This window comes from Felis catus, chromosome C1 (assembly GCF_018350175.1).
Source record: "Felis catus isolate Fca126 chromosome C1, F.catus_Fca126_mat1.0, whole genome shotgun sequence".
NCBI lineage: Eukaryota > Metazoa > Chordata > Mammalia > Carnivora > Felidae > Felis > Felis catus.
This window is the reverse complement of record NC_058375.1, coordinates 42,857,674-42,880,519: the sequence shown is the minus strand read 5'-3', so window position 1 is coordinate 42,880,519 and position 22,846 is coordinate 42,857,674. Positions and strand designations below refer to the sequence as shown.

General features: G+C 56.6%; 1 protein-coding gene across 5 annotated transcripts in view; it reads right to left on the bottom strand.

The window, feature by feature from the left end:
* Nucleotides 1-130: 130 nt before the first annotated feature.
* Nucleotides 131-22,846, bottom strand: part of PODN (podocan) — a 24,969-nt gene continuing 2,253 nt past the window's right edge. The window contains exons 1-11 of one of the 5 annotated variants that reach the window (XM_045035850.1): nt 18,051-22,808; nt 17,492-17,805; nt 16,159-16,252; nt 14,538-14,602; nt 12,854-12,963; nt 11,566-11,722; nt 11,150-11,265; nt 9,632-10,376; nt 6,352-6,500; nt 4,999-5,209; nt 1,605-2,599 (exon numbers count right to left, since the gene is read on the bottom strand). In XM_045035850.1, the coding sequence (XP_044891785.1) occupies nt 5,026-5,209; nt 6,352-6,500; nt 9,632-10,376; nt 11,150-11,265; nt 11,566-11,722; nt 12,854-12,963; nt 14,538-14,602; nt 16,159-16,252; nt 17,492-17,800 (1,929 nt within the window). In that variant the 5' untranslated portion in view covers nt 17,801-17,805; nt 18,051-22,808 and the 3' untranslated portion in view covers nt 1,605-2,599; nt 4,999-5,025. Of the gene's footprint in view, nt 876-1,604; nt 2,600-4,998; nt 5,210-6,351; nt 6,501-9,631; nt 10,377-11,149; nt 11,266-11,565; nt 11,723-12,853; nt 12,964-14,537; nt 14,603-16,158; nt 16,253-17,491; nt 17,834-18,050; nt 22,809-22,846 lie in introns of those variants that run through there. The other 4 variants (XM_045035848.1, XM_045035847.1, XM_023258691.2 and 1 more) reach the window with 4 other exon arrangements.

Sequence of the window (22,846 nt, the reverse complement as noted above, 5' to 3'; positions counted from 1 at the left end):
GAGCAGGGGAGGGGCAGAAAGAGAGAGAGAGAGAGAGAGAGAGAGAGAGAGAGAGAGAGAGAGAGAGAAAATCCCAGGCAGGCTCTAGGCTCTATGCCATCAGCCCAACACAGGGCTCGAACTCACAAACCGTGAGATCATAACCTGAACTGAAATCAAGAGTCTGATGATGCTCAACTGATTGAGCCACCCAGGCCCCCCAGCCAGCATTTCTTTATTGGGCTCATACAGGCTGTCAGACTGGCCTGACAGGGCAGCCAGCGTATGAACAGACCTGCCCAGGTGGCCAGAATCTACAGGCTTGTCCATGTAGCTGGAGTGTAGACAGGTCTAGCTGGCCTGTCAGTGTATGGACAGACCTGCCTGGGCAGCCAGAGTGCAAATGAGCCTGTCCCTGGAGGTTGGAATGAGGACAGGCCTGTCTGACCTGTCATATGCAGGAGGCAGAGTGTAAATCGGGGGCTTTTGCTTTGTTTAAGGAGGGGATGTGCCCAAGGACATTTCCAGACTCTCTCCCTCATTGTCCTTGGCCCCAGGGTGCCTCCAGGAGGCTCCAGGGGACACAGAAGAGCCGTGGCCACACTGCCTGTTCTGAATGTGCTTTGGGGAGAACATCTAGCTCCAGAGTCTTGCACAGAGGAGCCCATGAAGACACTGAAGCTGGGGGAGGGGATGGGCTTCCCAAAGTCACTCAGAGAACCAGGAGGGCACTTGCCTCCCAGCCCCCGCTCCTGAACTCCTTCCTATCCTCCTCGCACGGCCATGATCTGAGGAGTCCAAGAAGGGCCCCGATCCTAGGATCCCCGTCTCGCTGCAGGGCTGGGGGCTGTGGGGTCCACCATGGGAGCATCCTTCCTTCACTCAGGCCTAATCACCTAAGAGAGGTCAGAGTCAAGCTATCAGTCATTCCCACAGTGGTGTGGACCGGCTTAAACGTCCCTTCCCTGTGTCACATCTCTAAGGCCCTTTTAGCAACGAAGCCTGGCCCACCACAAGGCAGGAATCTGGTCTTTGACAGGAGCACGCTTACACACCTCCGGTAGTGGGAGGTCATGCTTCCTGGGCATCTCACCACCTGTGCTCTGAGCCGGGGGCTGCCTTCCAGTTCCAACTCTGGCACTGTTGGGGGTGGTGGGAGCACTAGGCGTGTCCGTCACTTCTTCCCCGGGCAGGCCTGCAAAGACCTGGGCCCCCAAGTAGACCCTGCTCTAGGTCTCAGGCCTGCCTCTAGTCCCCTTCCCACCCCAGCCATCCTGGGGACAAACCCCATCAGTAGTGCCCACTCAGTGCACAGGCGGTCCTCTGGGTGAGCTCAGATGCTCAGCCTCTGGAAGCGCGGAGTGAGCTCACAAGCCCGGTGTGGTGGTGCTGGCCGGACCTGCTGACCCCCACCAAGCTGACGGTCACACGTGCCTCCACGCCTCCTCACCTGTGACTAAACCCTGCGTCTCTGGACCTCTGCCTGTGTGATTACTTTGTGGCCCAAGAACTGAACTTCGTGCCAACTCCTGCTGGTCTGGAAAGGCTCTCAGGTGCTTGTATCCTGCCCACCCCAGCCAGGCACTGGCCTGGCACCTGGCAGGAAGCACACACGGACACGGCCATAGGCTGCCAGAAAGGGGTAATGCTTTTATATTAGTTTTTCTATAACAAGAAAAATCAGTTTTGTTTTTTATCATTTTTTTTTTCTTAAAAAAGAATTTAAAAACCCAAGGCACCCAGAACATCCCACAGGCCCAAAGAATAAAAAAGGTATGTCATCAGGGCTGCTGGGCCCTTCCTCCTTGCCTGGCACTGCTCTTCCGCCTGACTTCTGCCCAAGGCCCCAGCAACCCCAGGAGACTTTCCCTCTGGCCTCAATGGGGTTTCCCATCACAGACATGCCTGATGGGAGACAGGGCCTGGCAGGGAGTGGCTGCCTGGGCAGCTGGGAGTCAGGGCAGGCAGGCCAGGGCAGCAGTCCCAAAGGTTCCTGTCCCCAAAGGGAAGAAAAGGAACAAAAGTCAGCTTCTGTGAGTTCCAGAGGGTGGCAGACACCTGGCCACAGAGAGCACCAAGATAACTCTGTCTTCTCCAGTGGACGGACGAACAGACGGATGAGCAGGTGGCAAGCTGTTCTGGCCAGTTCTGGCTGGGGCAAGATATGTCGGTGGCATAGGCCATAGAGGGCTGTTTTCATGGGACTCGTGTGTGTGTGTGTGTGTGTGTGTGTGTGTGTGCGCACGCACGCGTGCACATGCGGGTCCAAGGTGAAGGGAGCAGGCGCCCGTGAGTGCCAGGGCAGGGTCAGACCCTTCCCTGAGTCTGCAGGAGTCCAAGGGCATGGCAATGGAGGGCGTGGGATGGAGAGGGGAACTGTATGGTGGGCTTGCTCCGTGCAGCCAGCAGTGTGTGACTGTGTCATGTTGCCTGCACGTGTCTGGCCGTGGGGCACTACAGGAACAAGGGGGAATGGGAGACTGTGTGTTCAGCCTGTGTTGTGGCAGTGGGGTGCAGGGTGGCTGGTGAGGGTGGCACTCGGTGTGTCTGTGAGCATGGCAGAGTGGGGCTCACAGGGCACAGGTACGTGCTGCAGAAAGGGGTCTGGCGGTCCGGTGTCCTGTAGAACACGTGGGAGAGTCAGGGAGGCCAGGGCAGAAGTGCCAGCTTTGGGAAGGTGGATTAGAGCTGGGGGCCCCCCAGGGGACTCTGGGAGGGCCAGGCGACTGCAGGCAGGAGGCAGAATTGCCCCTGGGAGCCCAGAACCAGCTGGCCACCCACTGAGAGGTGTTCTTGCTGATGTGACCAGGCCTAGTATTGACTAGAGGGCTTTTAGGTCCCTCTGGCCACTCCCCAGGGCCTCTCCCAAGGCCCCACTCAACAGACCCGACCGAGGCCAATGTCCTCCAGAGAGGACAGATTCTCTCCCATCCCAGGACTCCCCATCCCCCTCAGTGAGGGATATAGCATCCTCACTGGACAGCTGTTCACCCCCATCATTGACCCCTGACTCTGCCTGAGGACAATGCCTAGAGAGAAGGATCTCCACTTCATACTCCTGGGCTCCGAGAACAGAGGAAGGGGATTCCCAAGAGCCTCTTCTCCATGGTGGGATAACCGCCCCACGCACACTCTTCTGTCAGCCACACCTCCCTCTGTCATCCACCCATGGGATCCTCACCACCACCTTCAAGTCTCCACTCTGACCCAAGCCCCTGCTTTCAGTGTCCTAACAGTGGCCCAAGGGCCCCTTCACATGGCCACAGCCTGACCCTGTGACCCCTAGCTCAGCTCATTCTGATATTCCCTTCTGACCACATCTCTCCTCCTGGCTACTCACCACACTGTGCCCACTCTCCAACGTCCCTCTCCAGAGACCCTGCCCACCCACACTCCTCCTGTCTGCACCTCCTTCCTTCCCAGCCTGACCCCCGGGGTCCACAACTGCAGCCATTCTCTTGTCAACACCCTCAACGTCCTTGTTCCTTACCCTTCTGTCCCACACACCTGGCCAAAACCCCAGCCATGGATGGATCCAATGGTCCATCTTCTCCACACCCACCCCGGTCTGCTGAGCACCTCCTGCTGCACAGAGAAAACAGAAGGCTGAAGGCATCGGGCTGATGTGACTTCATGTTCAGTCACCAAGCCACTGTCCTGTGTGTGACTGCAGCCTTCATCCCTCCTGACACAGTGGAAGGACTGAGCCTCCTGCCAAAGCCAGACACTCCTACTGTGTCCACAGGGCTAGCTTCTCCCTGCTCTCCTCTCTTACATCTTTAACTCCCCCTCCGGGCCAGCCCCTCCCATCAACTCTGTTTCTGAAAAGGGTGCAAAGTAAACAGAGTCCCTCCTGAACTTCACACCTCTTCCCCGTGCCACCCGCTCATCTCCTCCCTTTATGGCCAAACTTCTTGACAGAGTTGTCTATGCTCCCTGGGTCCACTCCTTGCCAGCTACTTTCTCCACCTTCACTGCCCTTGAGGCTGCTCCCCCACAAGGTCACGGGTAACCTTCTTGTGGACAAATCTGACAGGCCTTTGATAGTGCTCACCTCCACCTGCCTCTCAGCAGCACTGACACAGCTACTCTCTCCACCAGAGCCGTGGGGATGCACGGGTGTAGACACATGCATGCGCGAGTGCGTGCAAGCATGCACACGTCCTGCACCTGTGAATGTGTCGTGGAGTGCATGTATGTGTGTCTGTGTGTGCTCTGTGTCCTGAGTGTGTGTTATCCATGCACACGTATGCATGTTTGGACATATGTGAGCACGGGTACATGTCGGTTGGTGCACTGTGTGCACATGTAGGGTGCTTGTGTTGCATATGCACATAATCTGCCTCTGTCCCACCTCCTTCCATAGCCGCTCTGTGTCAGCCCCTTCTGCAGGCTCCCTTGCAGCTGGCCACGGCCTGTCACTCTCCCCAAGCGAGCTCCCCGAGCTTCCTGTGGCCTCATGACTATTTCCAGGCTGATAATGTCTGGACCCCCATCTCCAGCCCAGACCTCAACCTCCAGCCCCAGACCCACATACCTGGCCCACCTCTGGGCAGCTCCCGAGCACACTCCAGGCCCGCCTAACTCGACACTCCCACCACAACAAATCTGCTCCCCTAGTACTATCGTCCATCTGGAATTCAAGTTAGACCTGGGGGCCTGTCCTCTCCCTCACCCTGGCCCAGCAGGAATACTCTGGCCTCTGGAGTCTGCCTGTCGCTCCCCCAAATCCCTTCAGGCCTTCTGCTCACCCCCACCTCACTGCTCACCTCACTGCCCACCCCCATCGCCTCTGGCCCGGATCGCCACAGTAGCCTCCTCCAGGCCCCCACATCCATGCCCTGCTTCCACCATCCCAGTGCCTGTGCCAGTCCCATCAGGGCGCTCATCGCCCTGGAGAGTTCCCCAGCCTGTGCTGGCCTCCCACAGCTTTGCCAGCCTCTCACCCAGGGCCTATACCGGGGTCAGGGACAGGAAGCTGGTGGGGAGAGGTCAGTGTACCCCCCCCAGACCACCTACCTATGTCAAATCCGGTTCACCCCGTCACTATCGCCTTTCCTCATCCTCCTCATCCTCCTCCTCCTCGTCTTCCTCATCCTCTTCCTCCAACTGGCCCCGGTCCTTGGAAACGTCACCAAACTCAAAGTTGCCTTCTATGTCCAAGACCTGCAGGTGCTTCAGCCTCCGGAAGGCACTTTCCACCACGGAGCCCACGGCCAGCTTGTTAAACCTGTGCAGGCCACCCATTTGGGGTCAGTGTCAGAGGCCTAACCCTCAGAGTCCCCACACTTACCCAGCCTAGATGGTAAAGGGGAGGGAACGAGCTCTCCAGGAAGATGGCACAGGAAGCATAAAAGATGTGGGGGGCTGCTAAGAAGCATGGTGTGTCATAAAAAGTCCCAGCTATTCAGTGTGGCTACAGCTTGGCGGGGCAGGAGTGGACGCTGGGCCACTCATCCAAAAGGGGAAGGTCCCTGTCTGCAAATGCTCTAAAATTTAGGAGTGGCGGAAACGGGTGCCTCCTCTCAGCCTGGGATTACCTCCCTCTGGGATCAACCCCAAGGCCTGAGGCTCTGGTGCTGCCAGCCTGGGGTTACTTTGAAGCCTGGTGTGGAGTGGCACACAGGCAAGGCCAGGGTTAAGCTGGGCCAGGGACACACCTGGGTTGAAGGGAGGCAGAGGCTGGGCTCTGATATCAGGCCCCCTCGATTCTTTGTGCCTTGGTCCCCATCCCCCCACACGAGCCCAGGCATAGGTCACACTCCACCCCAACCCAGCCTGGGGCCTTCTGGGCCACAACTCCCCTGGGAGCGCACATTCTGCCTCCTCAGATCTGTCCCTTCTCCCTGAGTTGAAGGGATGGTTAGGTAGGGTGTTGGGAAGAACCACCCTGACTCTACTGTACCAAAGCTCATTTCCTGGGGGAGTTGGCTCCCCCATTAGAATCATTCTAAACCCCCAGAGCTCAGCAAGGGCCTGAGCACCTGCTCTGCTGGGTCTGAGGCCCAGGGAACAGCCTGGCCAGCTATGGGCACAGCCATCATCCGTGCTCCCTGGTTCCCTTCCTGCCACGGTAACATCAATAATGTCCACATGCACTGCTTTTAAAGTTCCTGAAGCCCTTTTACAAACTCATAAACCTTACCAGGCTTGGCCAGGACTGTCCCCTCCCTTGAGAGCTGAGGACACAGAGGCTCGGGCGGGGGGGGGGGGGTTCTGTGATGTACCCAGGGTCACAGAGCCAGTCAGCAGTGAAACCAGGCTTCAAACACTGACCTCTACCTGGGAGCTGTTCCCACATGCCTCAACTATCCCACTAGAGCCAGGGTTGAACCCAGAGGGGCATGTGCACTGCCCCAGGGGACCTCCTACCTGAGAAAGATGCCTTTGAGGTTGGGCGTGGAGTCGAAGGCATTGGCAGGCACAGTGCTAATCTTGTTGTTCTGCAGGTACAGGTACTCGAGTGACTCAGGGAGCCCCTCAGGGATCTCTGTGAGCTGATTCCCAGCGATGTCCAGCAGCTATATAGATGACCAGGGGAGTCAAAACACTTAACATCTTGCAAAGATCCCACCAACCACCTGGCCTATCTAAATCTTATGATAACCCTGTGAGGTGGGGCCTTTAACTGTCCCCATTTTCCAGGAGGGGAAACAGAGGTTCACATGGATTAAGAGATCTGTGCAAGGCCACACAGCCTGTATGAAGCTGGAACCCAAAGCACCTGACTCCAAACCCTTGTTCTAACTGTTATATGTCCTACCCAGCTCCTTCTGTCTTCCCACATGAATTCACAGCCAAGATATCTGAGTGTCACAGTCCTTCCTCCTTAGTACACCTGTCACCCCTATCAGACTGAAGATCCCAGAAGGACAGAGGCCCGGGGTCCTCCAGTGGTTGCATATTCCCACACTGGTCCCAGATGAGGGTGGGGGTGGGGTCCATACAGGTGGGGTTGCTCATCTGTGGCCTTCAGAGGCCATGTGGGCAGGGGCCAAGAGCAAGGGTTCAAGGCCCACTGACCTAGGCTGGTCAGTCCTGGGATCACCACATGCCTGGAGTCCAGGAAGCAGGTGGGCAGGGAAATGGGGTGGTTTTCCCAGGAAGCAGAGCAAACATGCAGCAGGCAGGAGACCTGGACGTGCATGGGCCCGGCTCACTGCCTGCCCCTCGGGCTGTCTGCACATACTCGCTCTGACACACACCTGTGTAGGCACAGGTGGGATTCCATCATCTCTAATCTCCCTTCCTCACCCTGACAGGAGGGGGCTCAGGGTCAGGAACTGGGGGCCATGAATCTAGATTCAAGATTCAAGGGGAAAAACTAGCTTCACACCTTAGGGAGCCTCCCGGTCACCTCCTCTACCCAGCAGGGCTCCCTGCTCCCCACTGTGTCCCCTCCACACAGCTCTGGCACTTCCTCATTCATTCCGAACATCCTCATGCCCGCAGGTGCTGGGGAGATGGAATCCACTAGAAGCTGCCTCTGGCACTGGAGGTCAGGGTGGCGGAGGAGATGCACACAGAATCGGACAATGACAGCTGGTGGAATTGGCTGTGTTGAGGGAGCCCAGGGGAGTGGCCTCGACCCAGGCTTGGGTCAGGGGAGTACAGCAGCCAGCACAGGCAGGGGCTCTGAAGCAGTGGGGGCAGCTGCTTATAGAAAGATCTGACAGTGTAAGGAAGAATCCCCCCACCAGACACCTCATCCCTGACTGAATTCACATACCTGCCCATCACTGGGGGCTTCTTGAAGGAGATGACACCTGAACTAAGTCCTAGGCATATTATAGGCTCTAGGATGGTAGTGACCCACCATCTACCTTACTCCCTGTCAGGTTCTCAGTTCTAGAGCTGTGTCTTACGTGGTGGAGGCCCAGGACAACTGTGGCATGAATGAGTGAGGTGTTCCCAGGGTGCTATGCTTCCAGCAGCAAGGCCAGTATGAGTAAAGCCCAGTGTGGCTGGGAAACCAAGGAGCTCAGCCAGGAGCAGAGGCAGGCCAGCCCTGAGAGCTGTGGCAAGGATTCTGGTCTGGGTCTAAGAGCAATGGGGAGCCACAGAAGGGTTCTGAGCAGGAGTGTAAGGTGAGTGTATGGGTTTCAAGATACCTACCGACTGCATACAGAATAAGGGAGTGAAGAGCTCCTATGGAGCCGGGGTGCAGGTGAGAAAGGGGGGTGGCTCGGGGTATGGGAAGCAGAGGTGGAGAGAAGGGAGTTGAGAGATGCGATGGTAGAACTGGCAGAGTTTAGTAACAATGGATGTTGGGGGCACGTGGTGTGAAAAAGGGGGTGTCAAGGGCAGCTTCCAGGTTTCCTGTGGGCACCCCCTTCAGTGAGTTAGGAAATGCAGCAAAGCGGTACCTAGTGGCTCAGTGGGTTAAGTGTCTGACTTTGGCTCAGGTCATGATCTCATGCTTCATGAGTTCGAGCCCCACGTCGGGCTCTGTGCTGACAGTGCAGAGCCTGCTTGGGATTCTCTCTCTCCCTCTCTCTCTCCCCCTCTGATCCTCTCCTGCTCGTATTTTCTCTCTCTCTCAAAATAAATACACTTCAAGAGGAGCAAGTGTGGAGGGGAGGACGATGGGATTTGAGCTCCTTGAGAATGGGCTCCTGAGGAAAACCAAGAGGGATTGACACAGGTAACGGGATCCTGGTGTCTGGCACCCAGCAGGGCTGTCTGGGTGAGGAGAGACCCCGGCTAACAGCGGCTCCTGTAAGGCCAGCTGCCTACCCCCAACTACCCCTGCCCTACCCTCGGGGCTGGGCCCCCACCTCCCTGCCCCCCATTCTGTGGGCTCTCCCCTATGTTTCCCTCAGACATCCTCATCCTGACAGCTCCCCCGAAAAACGTGTACTGTGAGCCTACCACACTGAGGTCCTGCGAACACGACAGATTAAAATGCCTGCCGCGGGTTCCAGCAAAAGAGCAGGCAACAAACAAGCAGATGGATGACCTAATGCCCAGGAGGGATGAGGATCAGGAAGAAAAACAAAGCAGAGGAGGGTGATAGGTGGTGAAGGAAGACCTCCCAAGGAGGTGACATCTGAGAGACAGGGAGGGGACATGTTGGGAAGGGGGTCCCGTAGGGCAGAGAGTGGGGGGCAGCTCCTGACCTCGCAGCACCTAGGCCCTGCCTCCCAGGTTTCTCAAGTTCCCTTTCAGCCCTCACTGAGTGGGAAGTTTCGCTCACAGCCGATATCCCACCTGACTCCAACTGTGGCCACAGCAGCCACACCCACTGAGCAGCCCAGCACGCCTCAAGCAGGCTCCCCCGGCCCTCTGCAGACCCGATGAGGTCAGCCTGCCTCCCAGGCCTCACCCCCTCCCCTGCCCCAAGCCCAGCCTTTCCCAGCCACCCGTACCTGAGCCTTCAGATGGGTGAGCCTGACTCTCCAGTGCCACCTGAACTGGCCCTGCCCGCCCCCTCCCCTGCCTGTCCTCCTGAACCGTGGGCCCCCTACCTGCAGCCATGACTTCTTACCCCACAGCCCTCTGCAAGCCTGTACCCGCAGGTGCTGAGCTCAGCCTGGCCATACCAGCCCATCACTGCTGTATCCTGGCATGCCAGCCAGCCACTTCCTTCGTCCAGCCGCCCCACCCCCACCCCCACCCCCCTCACTGCCAGTCCCTCCTACCCACCCCTCACCTGGGCCCAGAAGATGGGTGGGCTCGGGCAGCCATCCCAGTAGCACCTCACGCGGGCATGACCCAGCCGCTCTCCCCTCCCCCTTACCTGGAGGTGGGCAAGGTCGGCCCAGGAGCGGGGGCCCAGGGCGCGGCTGCGCAGCCGGTTGCCGGTGAGGTAGAGCTCGCGCAGCTGGGCCATGCCGGCCAGCGCTCCGCGCGCCAGGGCTGCCAGTTCATTGCGCTTGACCTTCAGCACGTGCACGTTGCGCGGCAGCCCGGGTGGCAAGGTGTGCAGCCGGTTACCGGACAGGTCCAGCGAGCGCAGCAGGCGCAGCTTGCGGAAGGCATCTCGGTGCACCTGTGGGCTGGTGATGCGGTTGTAGCTGAGGTTGAGCTCCTCCAGGAAGTAGGTGGTGGCGAAGTCGTCGCGGCCAATGCCGGTGATCTGGTTGTGCAGGATCATGAGAGTGCGCACGCGCCGGGGCAGGCCGCTGGGCACGCGCTCTAGAGCGTTGTTGTACAGGTGCACCGTGTGCAGCCGCTTAAGGCCCTGGAAGGCCCGCGGGTGGATGCCGCGCGCGTGCAGCTGGTTGCTGTGCAGCAGCAGGTACTCGAGGCTGCGGATGGGCGTCAGCACGTCTGCGTCCACGCTCCGGATGGCGTTCTTCTCCAGGTGCAGGAGCACGAGGCTGCGCGGCAGCCCTGCCGGGACCCGCGACAGGTTGTTGCTGGACAGATCGAGGTACTCCAGGCTGGACAGCTTCCTGTGGCAGGAAGGAATTAGGATGGTTGGCCGAGGCCCACGGTGTTCGGTCCCACCCCTACTCCCAAGGGAGATGGTGAGGGACCTGCCTCTAACTCAACGCAGCTCTGTGACTAGCTCACTAGGGGAGCTCAGTCCTTTTGGAGCCGGTCCTTGGGTTGATTCAGTGACACGTTGGTGAAGGAAGAATCTAGCATGGTTTTTGACACATAGAAGTCAGTTTGAAGGGGCGCCTGGGTGGCGCAGTCGGTTAAGCGTCCGACTTCAGCCAGGTCACGATCTCGCGGTCTGTGAGTTCGAGCCCCGTGTCAGGCTCTGGGCTGATGGCTCGGAGCCTGGAGCCTGTTTCCGATTCTGTGTCTCCCTCTCTCTCTGCCCCTCCCCCGTTCATGCTCTGTCTCTCTCTGTCCCCCCAAAAATAAATAAACGTTGAAAAAAAAATTAAAAAAAAAAAAGAAGTCAATTATTTAAGGCTTTTTGTGGCTACCCTGGGCCCTAAAAAATGAAAACATATTTGCCTTCAGCAAGTATACTCCAGTTTCAACTTTGTACCAAGAAGCCAGCCTCACTGGAAGTGGGGCAGGCCTTCTCTAGACATATCACTTGTTCTTGGGGACAGACGTGTCAGCAAAGGCACAAGCCCAAAGTTCCTTCTCCAGGAACCTGGTGGGGGACAGGTAGGTGACAGGCATGTGTGAGAGGACCCGGCAGGGTGGGCCCAGGGAGCAGCTTCCCGGTTACCGTGCTCACACGGAGGGCCCAGGTGGGGCTCACCAGAAGGTTTCGTTGTCCAGACCCTCGTCAGTCAGGTAATTGTTCTGCAGGTACAGTTCACGCAGATTGCTCAGCTCACTGAAGGCACCTGGTGGGATCTTCTCCAGCTTGTTGTTCTGAGGGGTGGGATGGTGGGGAGTATGAGGGACAGCTGAGGGGCAGGGGCGGAGCCCTGGATGAGATGTGGAGGGGGGTCTAGGGGAGCCATGCGAGGAGGCACAGGCCTGGAGCATGCTGCATGTGATATTGACAGCCAGGTACCCAGGCTTCTGCCTGGTTCTCCACAGTGGACACTGTGCCCTCCGGCATGTGCCCAAGGCCCCACAGCCCTACCACGGTGCCTGTGTGGGCCTGGGCTCTTCCTCCACTGCAGGACCCTGCTCTTTTGCCGCCCCTCCCCATGCTCTCCCTCCCACCTTGAGGTGCAGCTTATAGAGGGCAGGTGGCAGGTGCTTGGGCACGTGGCGCAGGAAGTTGCTGGACAGAATGAGGATCTCGACGTTGCTGGAGCCGTTGAACATGTTGTCCGGCAGCCCGGCATCCGCCAGCTTGTTGTTGTGCAGGTACACGGACCTGGGGGATGAGGCACAGGTCCTCACCCACCCATGCCCACCCCTCTTCCAACCAGCTCATCTGATGAGCCTTCAGACCTTGCTCAGGTTGGGCCTGGGCCCAGGGCACCCTCCTCCCATTTGAAGGACCTCAGACCCCACCTAATCCAGTCCCTCCTAAACAACCAAGGAGACCAAGGACCCACCAGAGGCTGCCTCCTCACGTCAGTGGCAGAAATAGGATTTCCTGACCCCCAGTCTGTGCTCCTCCACACCCTTCAAGGTTCTCAGTCATTGCCTGACTGTTGCAGCCCTGGAATCCTGCGTGCCAACCCCAAGAAGCTGGCTCTGAGTTCTGCAGGACCTCCCACAGATGGGGGCTATCCCCACTACCTCCTTGTCTCAGGTGTCCACTACAGGGCCTGGCTCAGAGGAGGTGAACTCTCATTCATTCAGCAAGTATATAGTGATTGTCCCTATGTGCCAGGGCTGTTCTAGACTCTGAAGATATAAGCAGTGGACACAACCAACAAGACCCTGCCTTCATGGAACTAACATACTAGAAGGAGCAAAGATCAAAAATAAGAGAAAATATTCTAAACATAAAAGAACTCATTCTTGCTGTGTGGCCTGTCTTGGGCCTCAGCCTTCTCATCTGTAGGATGGGACCATGCACAGTGACCCCATGGAGAGAATCAAGTGAGATGACAGATTCAGGGACGGAAGCAGAAGCAGCACCAGGGATTGTCAGTACCTGCCCCCCCCCCCAACCACCCTGCCCTGCTCACACACCTGTGCTACTCTTCCCAAAGCAGCTCTTGGGGAGGGGCAGCTCTGTCTGCTGGAAGATGCTTCCTTCCCACAGGGGCTGGGGAAGGAGGGAAAGACCCTCCGCCCAGCTCCCCACAGTTCCACAGACATCACTCTCTGTCCTTGCCTCTTGGACTGATTGCTTTCACTCCTCAGATCCTGTGCCCCTGCAGCCCGTGGGCATCCCTCACCACAGCCCTGAGCAAGGGCATCATGCCTGCACTGCCCAGCATGCCCCTCCTCCAGGGCCTGTCCTCTGCCTGGCTTGGGGCTGGGAGTGTCTCAGCTTCTCCCCCTTCCCCAGCCTGAGCCCAGGGCCCCCGTCTGACCTCTGACCTCTGACCTCAAGTTTGGCTTCTGGCCAAAAGTGAGCCCGTAAATCTTGGTGAGATAGTTGGCAGCGAAGTCCACGCTGATCAGGGTGTTTGGCAGGAACCGGGGTGCCAACGTCAGCTGGAAAGGGAAGAGTTGGGGCAGAAAGACCAATGGCAGGCAGAGGCCAGCTCTGGGTCCCACTGCCTGCTGCTCATCTGGGCTCCTCTTTGCAACCAGAGCCATCTTTCTAAACTGGAAGCCCGTCCCACTCCCCTGAGAGTGCAAAAACAGGACTCCATGGCCCCCCACAGCCCTAAACATTCAAAGCCCCCTAGGCCTGTCCCCTGCCCTGCCTGTCCTCTTGGCCTCTCCCCTCATCGCTCCCTGACACAGACCCTCTGTCCAGCTACAGTGAGCACCCACTTCTCCAGACACGCCCTCCCCCTGCCCAGTGTCTAGCCTTCATTCATTCAACAGTAGTCCCTGAGTCTGCAACACTGCAGGCATGCGTCCAGGAGCTGGACGTGTCCTGAGGAACAAGACAGAGAAGTGCCTCCACCCCCACCCCCAAAGCTTACATCTCAATGGAGAAGACAATAAACAAGGCACAAAAGTATCCAAGTGTGATAGCGAGTTAAAACAGGCTGAAGACGGAATAACTGGGTTGGGTGCTCGGGGAACAGGTGACACTTAAGGCATGAAGGCACCGTTAATGCCATCTGAGGGGAGAGCACCCACAGCAGCAGGGGCAGCGAGTGTAGGCCCCACCTGGGGGTTGCCAGGTTTGGGGGCTGGAGGAGAGGGAGTGAGTGGGAATAGGAGTTGAGAGAGGCAGGCGGGCCCACACACAGGCCATCTGCCATGGGGAGAAGTGTGGCTTTCATTCTGGTGGAAAGTAAAGCCTCAGGAGCTTTGAGATGGGGAAGGCGGGTTGGCGGGGTAGAAGCAGGTGTGATTTTTAAAGGTCACTCTGGCTTCTCTGTGGAGAAGGAGGAGCAAACAGGGAAGCAGGGCCATCGTGGTGCAGGCTGGTGGACCGGGGCCGGAGGGGAGCCGAGGGCATGCAGTGGGACTAGGCGTGGGTGAGCAAAGTGCCCTGGATTTGTGGCTCAGCTGAGCGGCGCTGTAGGTGGTTGGAGATGACCTTTATGGGGGGCGGGGGAGAAGGCCGCAGAATTGGGCTTTCAGGGTTGTGGGAGGCAAGCAGAGTTCTAGTTCCATTAGACATCTAGGGGAGATATCGAGGAGGCGGGTGGATCTTTGAGTCTCCTGTGGGAGGAGTGGAAAGGGCTGGGGGCTGCCACTGGACATGGCCATGATGTAGATGGGTGCTAAAGCCTGGGGAGGGGATGTGTCACCTCGAGAGACCTGAGAGAAGAGGCCAGGACAGAGCCCTGGGACACACCAAATATTTTGAAGTTGAGTGCCTTCGTGCCTTTTCTCATGCTCTCTCTTTGGCAGTGCCTCCCCCTTAGGGCCCCTGGCTGAAATCCCGTTACCCTTCATGGCCCTGCTCAAATGCCATCTCCTCCAGGAAGCCCTCCAAGTGGCTATCACCTTCCTGCACTTCTGTAAGGCCTTGGCCTCCGTTTTCATTATCTGACCACTCTGATGCCCTGCAGTGAGGTGTGAGGTCTCACCGGGACCATGTCTGAGCAGCAATGGGGACCCAGCGACCTGAGCTCAGCCTCCAACACCAGGGGACCCCTTACCTTGTTATTGGCCAAGTACAGGTAGTTGAGGTTGGTCAGATGCTCAAACGCCTCCTCCGGGAGCCCTTCAAAGGACAGGCATCGGTCAGAGCCCTGGATGAAGGAGATGCTACAAGGGAGCACACCACCACCGACCCCCCCAGTGCCCACCCCACTTGCCAGGACCAGGAGGGCCCTCCCTGAGGCACGTTGGGTTCTGATCCCTTCCCAACCAGTCCCAACAGCCCTGTTTTCTTTCCCCTTGCTCCCAGGAGCCCCGGCTCAGAGGAGCAGGTAGACAGTGTCTACTCACAAATGACCAATTCTTCACCTGCTTGGGGGCACCCACGTGGGAATGGGTCCTCATAAGGTCAGGCCATGGGGCAGAGGACCCATCCCCACCCTTCCCCATCAGGAAGGAGTGCTTTCCTCAGGTGCAGCCCTAGAGGATCAGAGACCCTCCTCATACCTCTGCAGGGCAGAGCTGTGGCCCCTGTGCCCCCCCACCCCCGCCACCATCTGGCCCATCCCTGTCCCAGCTGGCAGCTGTAGTGTCAGGACTCGGCTGTTGCTGGGAGCCCAGCCAAACTGGCCCTTCTCCAGTCCTGAGGCCAGCCTCTGACACTCAGTTCCGGGCTCCCAGACCCTCAGATGCTGGGACGCACCCAAGCATCTAAGGAGAGGGAACAGTTACATAAACCGTGCAGGGTCCCTCTGTGGAATACCCGGCTGCCGCTGTGTGAAATGATGGCCACTGAGAGTTTTTGCAACATGAAAAATGCTGCTTTGCTAACTGCTAAGTGGAGCAGAGCAGTTATGACAGTTATAATATCTAAACTGTAAGCTCAGCTATAAATGAAAAAACACAAAGAAAAGAGACTAGATTGAATTGTGGTGATGGTTGTACAACTATGTAAACTTACCAAAACTCGTCAAATTGTACTTTTATGTTGGGTGAATCTTACAGTATATAAGTAAAGTAGAAAGAAACATACCCAAACGTTAGTAGTGATTAACTCCACGTGGCAGAATTATAAGTGGGTTTTTTCTTTTCCATTTTGTTTTCTACATTTCCAAATTTTCTGTTATAAATTATTTTCATCATCAGAAAAAAATAACTTTTTACAATGTGAGTGTTCTATGCATCTTTGATTCTGAAGGCCTTCTGCGAATATGAGTCTGAGAGGGGTGCATAGGTGGCTCAATCGCTTAAGTGTCTGACTTCTGCTCAGGTCATGATCTCGCGGTTTATGAGTTTGAGCCCCGTGTCAGGCTCTGTGCTGACAGCTCGGAGCCCGGAGCCTGCTTCAGGCTCTCCCCCTCTTTCTGCCCCTCCTCCGCGCGTCCTCTCTCTCTCTCTCTCTCAAAAATAAATAAATGTTAAAAAAAATAATAATAAAAATAAAGAGTCTATGAGAAAGGTCCTGGGAATCTCAGCCTTTCCCCTGACCCAACTCCCAGGTCTCAGAAACCCACAGGGGTGACTCTTAGGCAACCACAGGGAACCCCTGGCCGTGAGGCCCTGCTGCCAGCCCAGCCCTGCTGTTTTTCGTATCCCAGGATCTGCAGGGTGGAGCTCTTCCCATGGGCACCAGTCCCCACCCCCTCGTGTCCCTCTCCTGGGCTCTGGGTGATCCCTCACCTCGGGAAGTCAGACGGTTGTTCTGGAGGTTCAGAGTTTCCAGTCGATGCAATCTGGAGAGCTCCTGGGGGTAGATCTTCTCCAACTGGTTGTTCTGGGGAGTAAGGGCCAGGGGTGGTGAGGAGGCAGGCTCACTAGAGGCCTGCCCCCACCCTCAGTCCCAGTCCCAGGAGCCAGTCCCTCTGCTGGGCACCTCCCTTGGGATTCACCCTCATGCAGACAGGCCCTGGGTCTGGGCCAGGCCCGGGTCTCAGCGCTGGAGGCAGAGCAGTGACCACAACAGGCATGCAGGTCCCACCTTCTAGGAGCCCAGATGGGAGCATCTCCAGGTGGTTCAAACTTGGAGTGCCGCCTCCCCTCTAGACCCGCTCCCTTCATGTTCCCACTGGATGACAGGCATCCGCAGCCCATTCTCCCCACCCCAAGCCAGAAACTACTTTTGGCTCCCTTTCTCGGGTTGGGGGGAGGAACCTGGGTCCTCACTCCCTTTGGAATGCTTTAAAACCTTCCTCCAAAAGCCTTCCTGAATTGGATTGGGGCCAGACTAGGAACTGCTATGGGCCCCACAGCACTAGTCCTTCTGTCTCCATCTGTTGTCTTTACCTGTTTAGATCTCTGCCTCCCCCATAGGCTGTTCAAGTCCTCTCTACACGCCCAGCATCTGACACAGCACCAGACGTATCAAGCATGCACCCGGGAGACTTTTATGAATAAATGAGTGAATGAACCAACAGTAAGTGTTGTCCTTAACTTGTCCCTTTCCCTCATGGGCTACCCTGGCCGCGGGCTCCCTCCACCATCACCCTAGACCCATCAGTTTGAGTGACCATTGGGCAGATCACTTTCCTTCACTAGGCTCGATCTCTGGAAGTGGGTATGAGAGCCCCTCTCTCTCCTCCAGAGCTGCTGGGCCACACAAAGTTGGGTGCACCAGCACTCCCAGAGTCCCCCATCTGGAACACTGTGTCCCACTTCTCAAAATCTAGCCTGCACCTCAGCTGGGGAGAATACTCTATCCTCTGAGCCCCCAGAGCATCAATCAGGGTCGACTTTCTCTTGTTTTCCTGGCCTGTAATGGTGTCTGGGCACCCCATCCATTCAGAGGGTCAGCTGCCAGGCAGATCTGTGTCCTTTTTTCCCTCAGCCCAGACTCCTCCAAGCAAAACAAAGCAGTTATAATATCACATTACTCTGTGACTGGGACATCAGAGGGGGGAATGCCCTAGCACCTTGTGTCTGGGGTTGGGGAGCCACAGGAACTGGGGGTTCTGGGCCAGGAGCTGCAAGTGTAGAGGGCAGCCCCTGGTGACTGCTGTTGCAATGGCGGCTTCACCTGCAGAGACAGATGGTTGGTGTGCTCAGGCAGGTCCCCCGGGAACTCACGCAGGTCAATGCCACCACAGTCCACAACACCTTCTTGGGAGCAGGCACAGTCTCGGGGGCAGTTGATGGTGGCCGGGCCAGGCCCTGGCTCCTCAGGGCTCAGGACCAACACTGGCTCCTCCATGAATTCGTTCTCTTCAGGGCTCAGGCTATGGGCACCACCTCGGCCAAACCCCGGAGACCTCACCGTGCTCACCGGTCCCAGCTGCAGCTGCGATGGCAACAGCAACAGGAACAGCAGTGCCCTGCTCCGGGCCATGGTGCCTGCAGGAGGGGGTGAGTCAGACTTCACCTGTTAGGGACAGCAGGCACAGGGCTAGGGCCTATGGAAGTCATACTAGGGCCCTCCTAGGCACAAGACAGAGCCTACCCAGGGATCCTGGGCACACGTCCGATCTGCTGCCCCCTTCCCTTCCCTACCCACCTCCCCCTCATCAGGGCTACCCTCTGGAGGGAAGAGGTGAAGCCCTGTCCTTAGGCAAGTCTGCAAAACTTCCAGCAGCCCTTACCAGTCCTGGCTCTGAGCACCGGACACCCACTTCACAGAAGGGGAATCTGTGGCCCAGGAGGAACTGTGACTTGCAGGCGTTGGCCAGGACTTTGTGGAGCTCTTGCTGCCCTGGCACAGGCGGGGCTGACAGGCCCTGTATCTCGTCCAGAGCCACAGGCCATGGTGGGCCAGCAGCAGCGGGGCACATCCCAGCTCTTCGGCTTGCTGTTCTAGGGTGTTCAGGGCTTGACCCTGTCTCTCTTCCAGCACCCACACCCCAGTCATACAGGTCTGTCTAGAAGTTCCTCTCTCCAGGCCTTTGCACATGCTGTTCCTTCTGCCTGGAAGCCCTCTCCCTCTCTTGTGCAGTTAGCAACTTCTCTAAGAACTAACACCAGTGATGTGTCCCCTGGGAAGACTCTGAGCTGCCCCAGGACCCTCCATCACTGTTCCCCCAGGGTATGAGTTGGGTTGGGCTGTGAATACGTGAAGGTGTCTTTCTCCCATGTAGGGCTGTGAGCCACTCTCAGTGTCTGGGTGGAGCCAGGCGTAGGGCAGGCATCAGTGAATGGTGCTGCTGCCATCCCTTCCAAGTCCCTTCCTGATGTTTGCACTCTCAGCTGGCCTCACCAGAGCCTGCTGCCACCTGCAAGGGACCACTCCCGAGCACTGCATAGCCCCCTAGAGCAGCAGGGGTGGGGCATTGGGGATGGCCTCAGGCCATGAGGAAGATGCAGGGTTCCATCTTTAGCAGCCCATGGACCTAGCTGGTCTCTGGGCTGGTCTCTGGAGTTCTCTTTACAGAAAGGCACTCAGCAAACATCTCTGGGATGATGTGACAGGCCATAGCTCAGGTATGCTGACTCTAGAGTCCCACAGACCCCAGTTTGAATCCCTCTCCACCACTTAGTGGCTCTGACCCCCCCCCCTAGGCCTATTTCCTCACCTTACAAGGCAGATAATACATCTAAACCCACAGCATCCGGGAGCAGTCAGCAAGGTGACAGATGTGAAGCACCTGATACCTCCTGGGTGATGCGGTGCTGCTGTCACTGCTGCAGCAATTACAAGTGCAGGTACGTGGCAGGCACTCAGCCCCAGGGGACCCCTGCCCCAGTCTGAGGCTCTCTCCAAGGCACTAGATCGGGGACCACACCCCACACGGCTAGAAGATGCTGGGCCTGGGTAAATTGGGAGCTGGCCACCACTGCCGATGTCCGGTTAGGAAGGCAGGCACTGGAGCCAACTAGCCAGGGCTGCGGTCGGCTCTGGCTCTCAGTTGTATGACCCTGAGCAAGTTTTGTCACCCACCAAACCTCAGCTTCCTCACCTGTCCACCCTCGTGGAGACACCATGAGAGTCAGTGAGATGCACATACTGTATACCCTAAGTGCTCAATAAATGTTAGCTCTTCCTACCACTAATATCTGATCCATGGGCACTGCCCACCCCACAACCCCCTGCTTCTTCCTCTTCTCTTGTCCAGATCCTGCTTGTGCTTTTCAGTCCGGTCCCAGGCCCACCTCCGCGCAGATTTACAGACTCCAGCCTCCTACGAATTCCTGCTGCCCTGTGGCCATTGCAGTATTTCAGACACTGCTTTGCCTCACTCATTGGCTCAGCCAGCTCTCCAAGATGAGGTCTTGTCTGCCCTCAGCCCTGTGCCAGCACAGGGGACACAAGTGAGGTGGCAAAGTTCCCTGCTCTCAGTCTAGAGGGGGCAGCAGAGCCCAATTCAATAACTACTGCCCCTCCCTCCACCCCAGACTGGGTGAGCCCTGGTAAGCCATAAAGAGAGAGAGAGACAGAGAAAGAGATGTGTGAGGAGAGAGAAGAGGGGCAGCAGCCAGGCTTATCTGACTCCATATAGGTCTACGAGGTCTAAGCAGACTCAGACCCCAGCTGCTGGCCCGGCAGAAAACCAGGGGGCCTACTAGCACACGCACAGCTCCCGGGCCGCAGGGGTCGGTTGGCAGCAGTAAGGATCACTTGCCACAGCCTGGCCCTATGCCCACCCTACCACACCCCTGCTTCCCCATCCCCTGACCAAACGGGCAATGAATCCTCAGCCAGTCTACAGACCATCATCCCCATGCACACTGTAACTCCTCCCCTCCCCTTCCCCCCTCACTAGCTCAAAAGCCTTCAGTCCCCGGAGCCACCAGCATTAGACCAGTGTGTGACCCCACTGCGGACCAGGGCTCTGGGAGGGGGGAGTGTGGGCACAGTCCCCAAATCAACCAGGGCAGGAGGCCAGGGAGAAGGTTCCTCCCCACATATCCTGTGCACTCACCAGACCAGCGATTTTTCCTCCCTCCCCTTCGGTGTGTATCCGTGAAGACCTATAAAACTGTATCTGTTTATATTAACAGTATGAACCATATTGAAAATGTTATCACCATCACTTTATAGATGAGGGAGCTGAGGCCCAATGGGATCGGCCAATGTAACACAGCTGTTAAATGGTGAAGCCGAGCTCCCAGCCCAGGGCCTTAACCACAATGCTACGTGGCCCCTTCACTGGGCCAAGCACAGCTGAGCACTAAGGACCCAGACAGAGCACTCGGGTTGGGCTCCCGCCCTTAAGAAGCTCACACCTGCACCGTCCAAAGTAGTGGCTGTATGTGGCTACTGAGCACTTGAAACGTGGCTAGAATGAATTGAGAGGTGCTAGAAGTGTAATCCGTAGTATATATGGATTCCACAGACTAGTACAAAAGAGGATGTAGAATATCACGAATATTTAGGGTATCTCACACAACATCTCATTTATTTTTATATTAATTATGTATGTTGGATAAACTAGCTAAATAAAATAAGCTACTAAAATTAATTTTACCTGTCACATTTTATTTTTTTAACCTGGCTTCTAGAAAATTTCATATTACGTACGCAGCTTGCATTTATGGCTCACGTTATATTTCTATCAGGCAGTGCTGGCATGGATGTAATAGACATAGGGGTAAACTGAGTATTATAATCCCAGTGTCATCAGAGGTGTGATGGAGGGAAACCAGAGTCCACAGGGGCCACGAGGAGACCTAACCTTGCCTGGGCCAACAAGGCTTCCCAGAAGAAGTGATGCCTTATTTAGCCATAAAGGGTGAACATCAGGCAAAAGGGAGAGAGTGATATAAGCAAGGAGGTCAGCATGTACAAAGGCCCAGGTGCAAAAGAGCCCATGTGGTGACCTCCACCAAGCTGGCTAGAGCGTCTGGTGGGTGTTGGGGACAGGGAGTGATGCAGGTGGGCAGTCCAGGCCAAGAAGGGACTTGAAAGCCTAGTTAGGGAGAGGGATCCTTATCTTAGGATCTTAGGGAAGATGAGGAGCCGTTGAAGAGCAGGAGAGTGGCATGGGCAGGTTTATGGATGGACCGGTGAGGAGCTCTCTGAGGCTGTGCAACGGTACAGGCAAGGCCTCACAAGCCTGGTCTGGACAGAGAGACGTGTTGGGATGGAGAGGATGAGCTGGATGGACAAGAGAGGGAGGAAGAACAGACAGGGCCTAGAGAGTCCCACCTCATCCTCTGCAACTTGGGATCCTGGGCAGCCCCAGCTCCACCACCTGGTTTTCTGTGTGGCCTTGGCCACATCCTGGCCCATCTGAGTCTCGATTTGTTGTTGTTGTTCTTCTAAGAATGTTGAGCCAGATAAGCCCCTAAAGCCCCTTCTGTGTGCTCAGCCACATTGGAGCTGTGTGAGGGAAGAATAAAGGAGAGAGTGGGCCCCTGGCCTCTTCGTGTCCTGAGTGAGGAGGCCCTGGTGAGGCACAATTTACACCGCTGGTTCAGCAAATGGCCAGCTAGAGGGGCAGCTCGGCCTGCAGTGAGCTCTCTATCAGGGAGCGCCTTAGCAACAGAAGGGCATGGGCTCCACTCCTGTCGGCCATGTGGGTCTGGACAAGGCCACTTCACCGCCTGAGCCTTGTGATGGGCACTCCTCATGAGATAAGGCAATGGAGATGGGCGCTCCTCGTGAGAATTAAATGAAATGACATGTCCACCTGTTGCTGGCATCGGGCTAGTGCAACACACATGGGGTTCCTGTTACTGAGGAAGTCCCTGGGACCAGCTGCCTCTCACCGCACCTACCTCCCCTAGGGAACCAAACCTTAAGGCCCAGAAGCGCTTAAGTGGAGATTAAGGCAAAACTAGAAGAAGGAAGGGGAAGGGAAACCCAAATCAGGACACAGATCCTCAGCCCCTAGCGGTACCTTCTTCCTCCACTCAAATACAGTAAAAATTCACTAATCCCCCACTTGGTGCTAAGCCCAAGATAGCTGCATCTTATTGCCTCTAATAGAAATCCCAAAACTAAGACATAATCTTCCTACTCTGCTGATAGGAAACTCAAGCACAAAGGGGCTCCCATAGCTGCCCATCCCCATCAAACTCCTACTCAAACGCCCCTGCTCTGGGAAGCTGTTGCTCCCCTTTGGGTGAGGAAGTTCTTTGGTGCTCCCACAGCACCGCTGGCCTGCTGAATCCTGCAAGATTCAGCTGAGCCTTTCCTGACTCCCCAGGCATGGAGTGAGTGTTCAGGAAATGTTTGTGGAACGAAGAAATGAATTTGTGAAAGGCAGAGTTGGAAAAGATTTGCAAAATTATCTAGTCTGACCCCCTCAGTTCACAGATTAGTATGTTCAAGTTAAGGCCAGGACTAGAATTTGTGTCTTCTGACTCCTGCCCAGAGCCTTGAACTGCTCTTGAAGACTGAGTAGGAGTTCTCCAGATGGACAAAGAGGAGGAAAAGCACTCCAGACAGAGGGAAGGACATGAGCAAAGGCACAGTGTGGGGATGGGAGAAGAGGGAGGT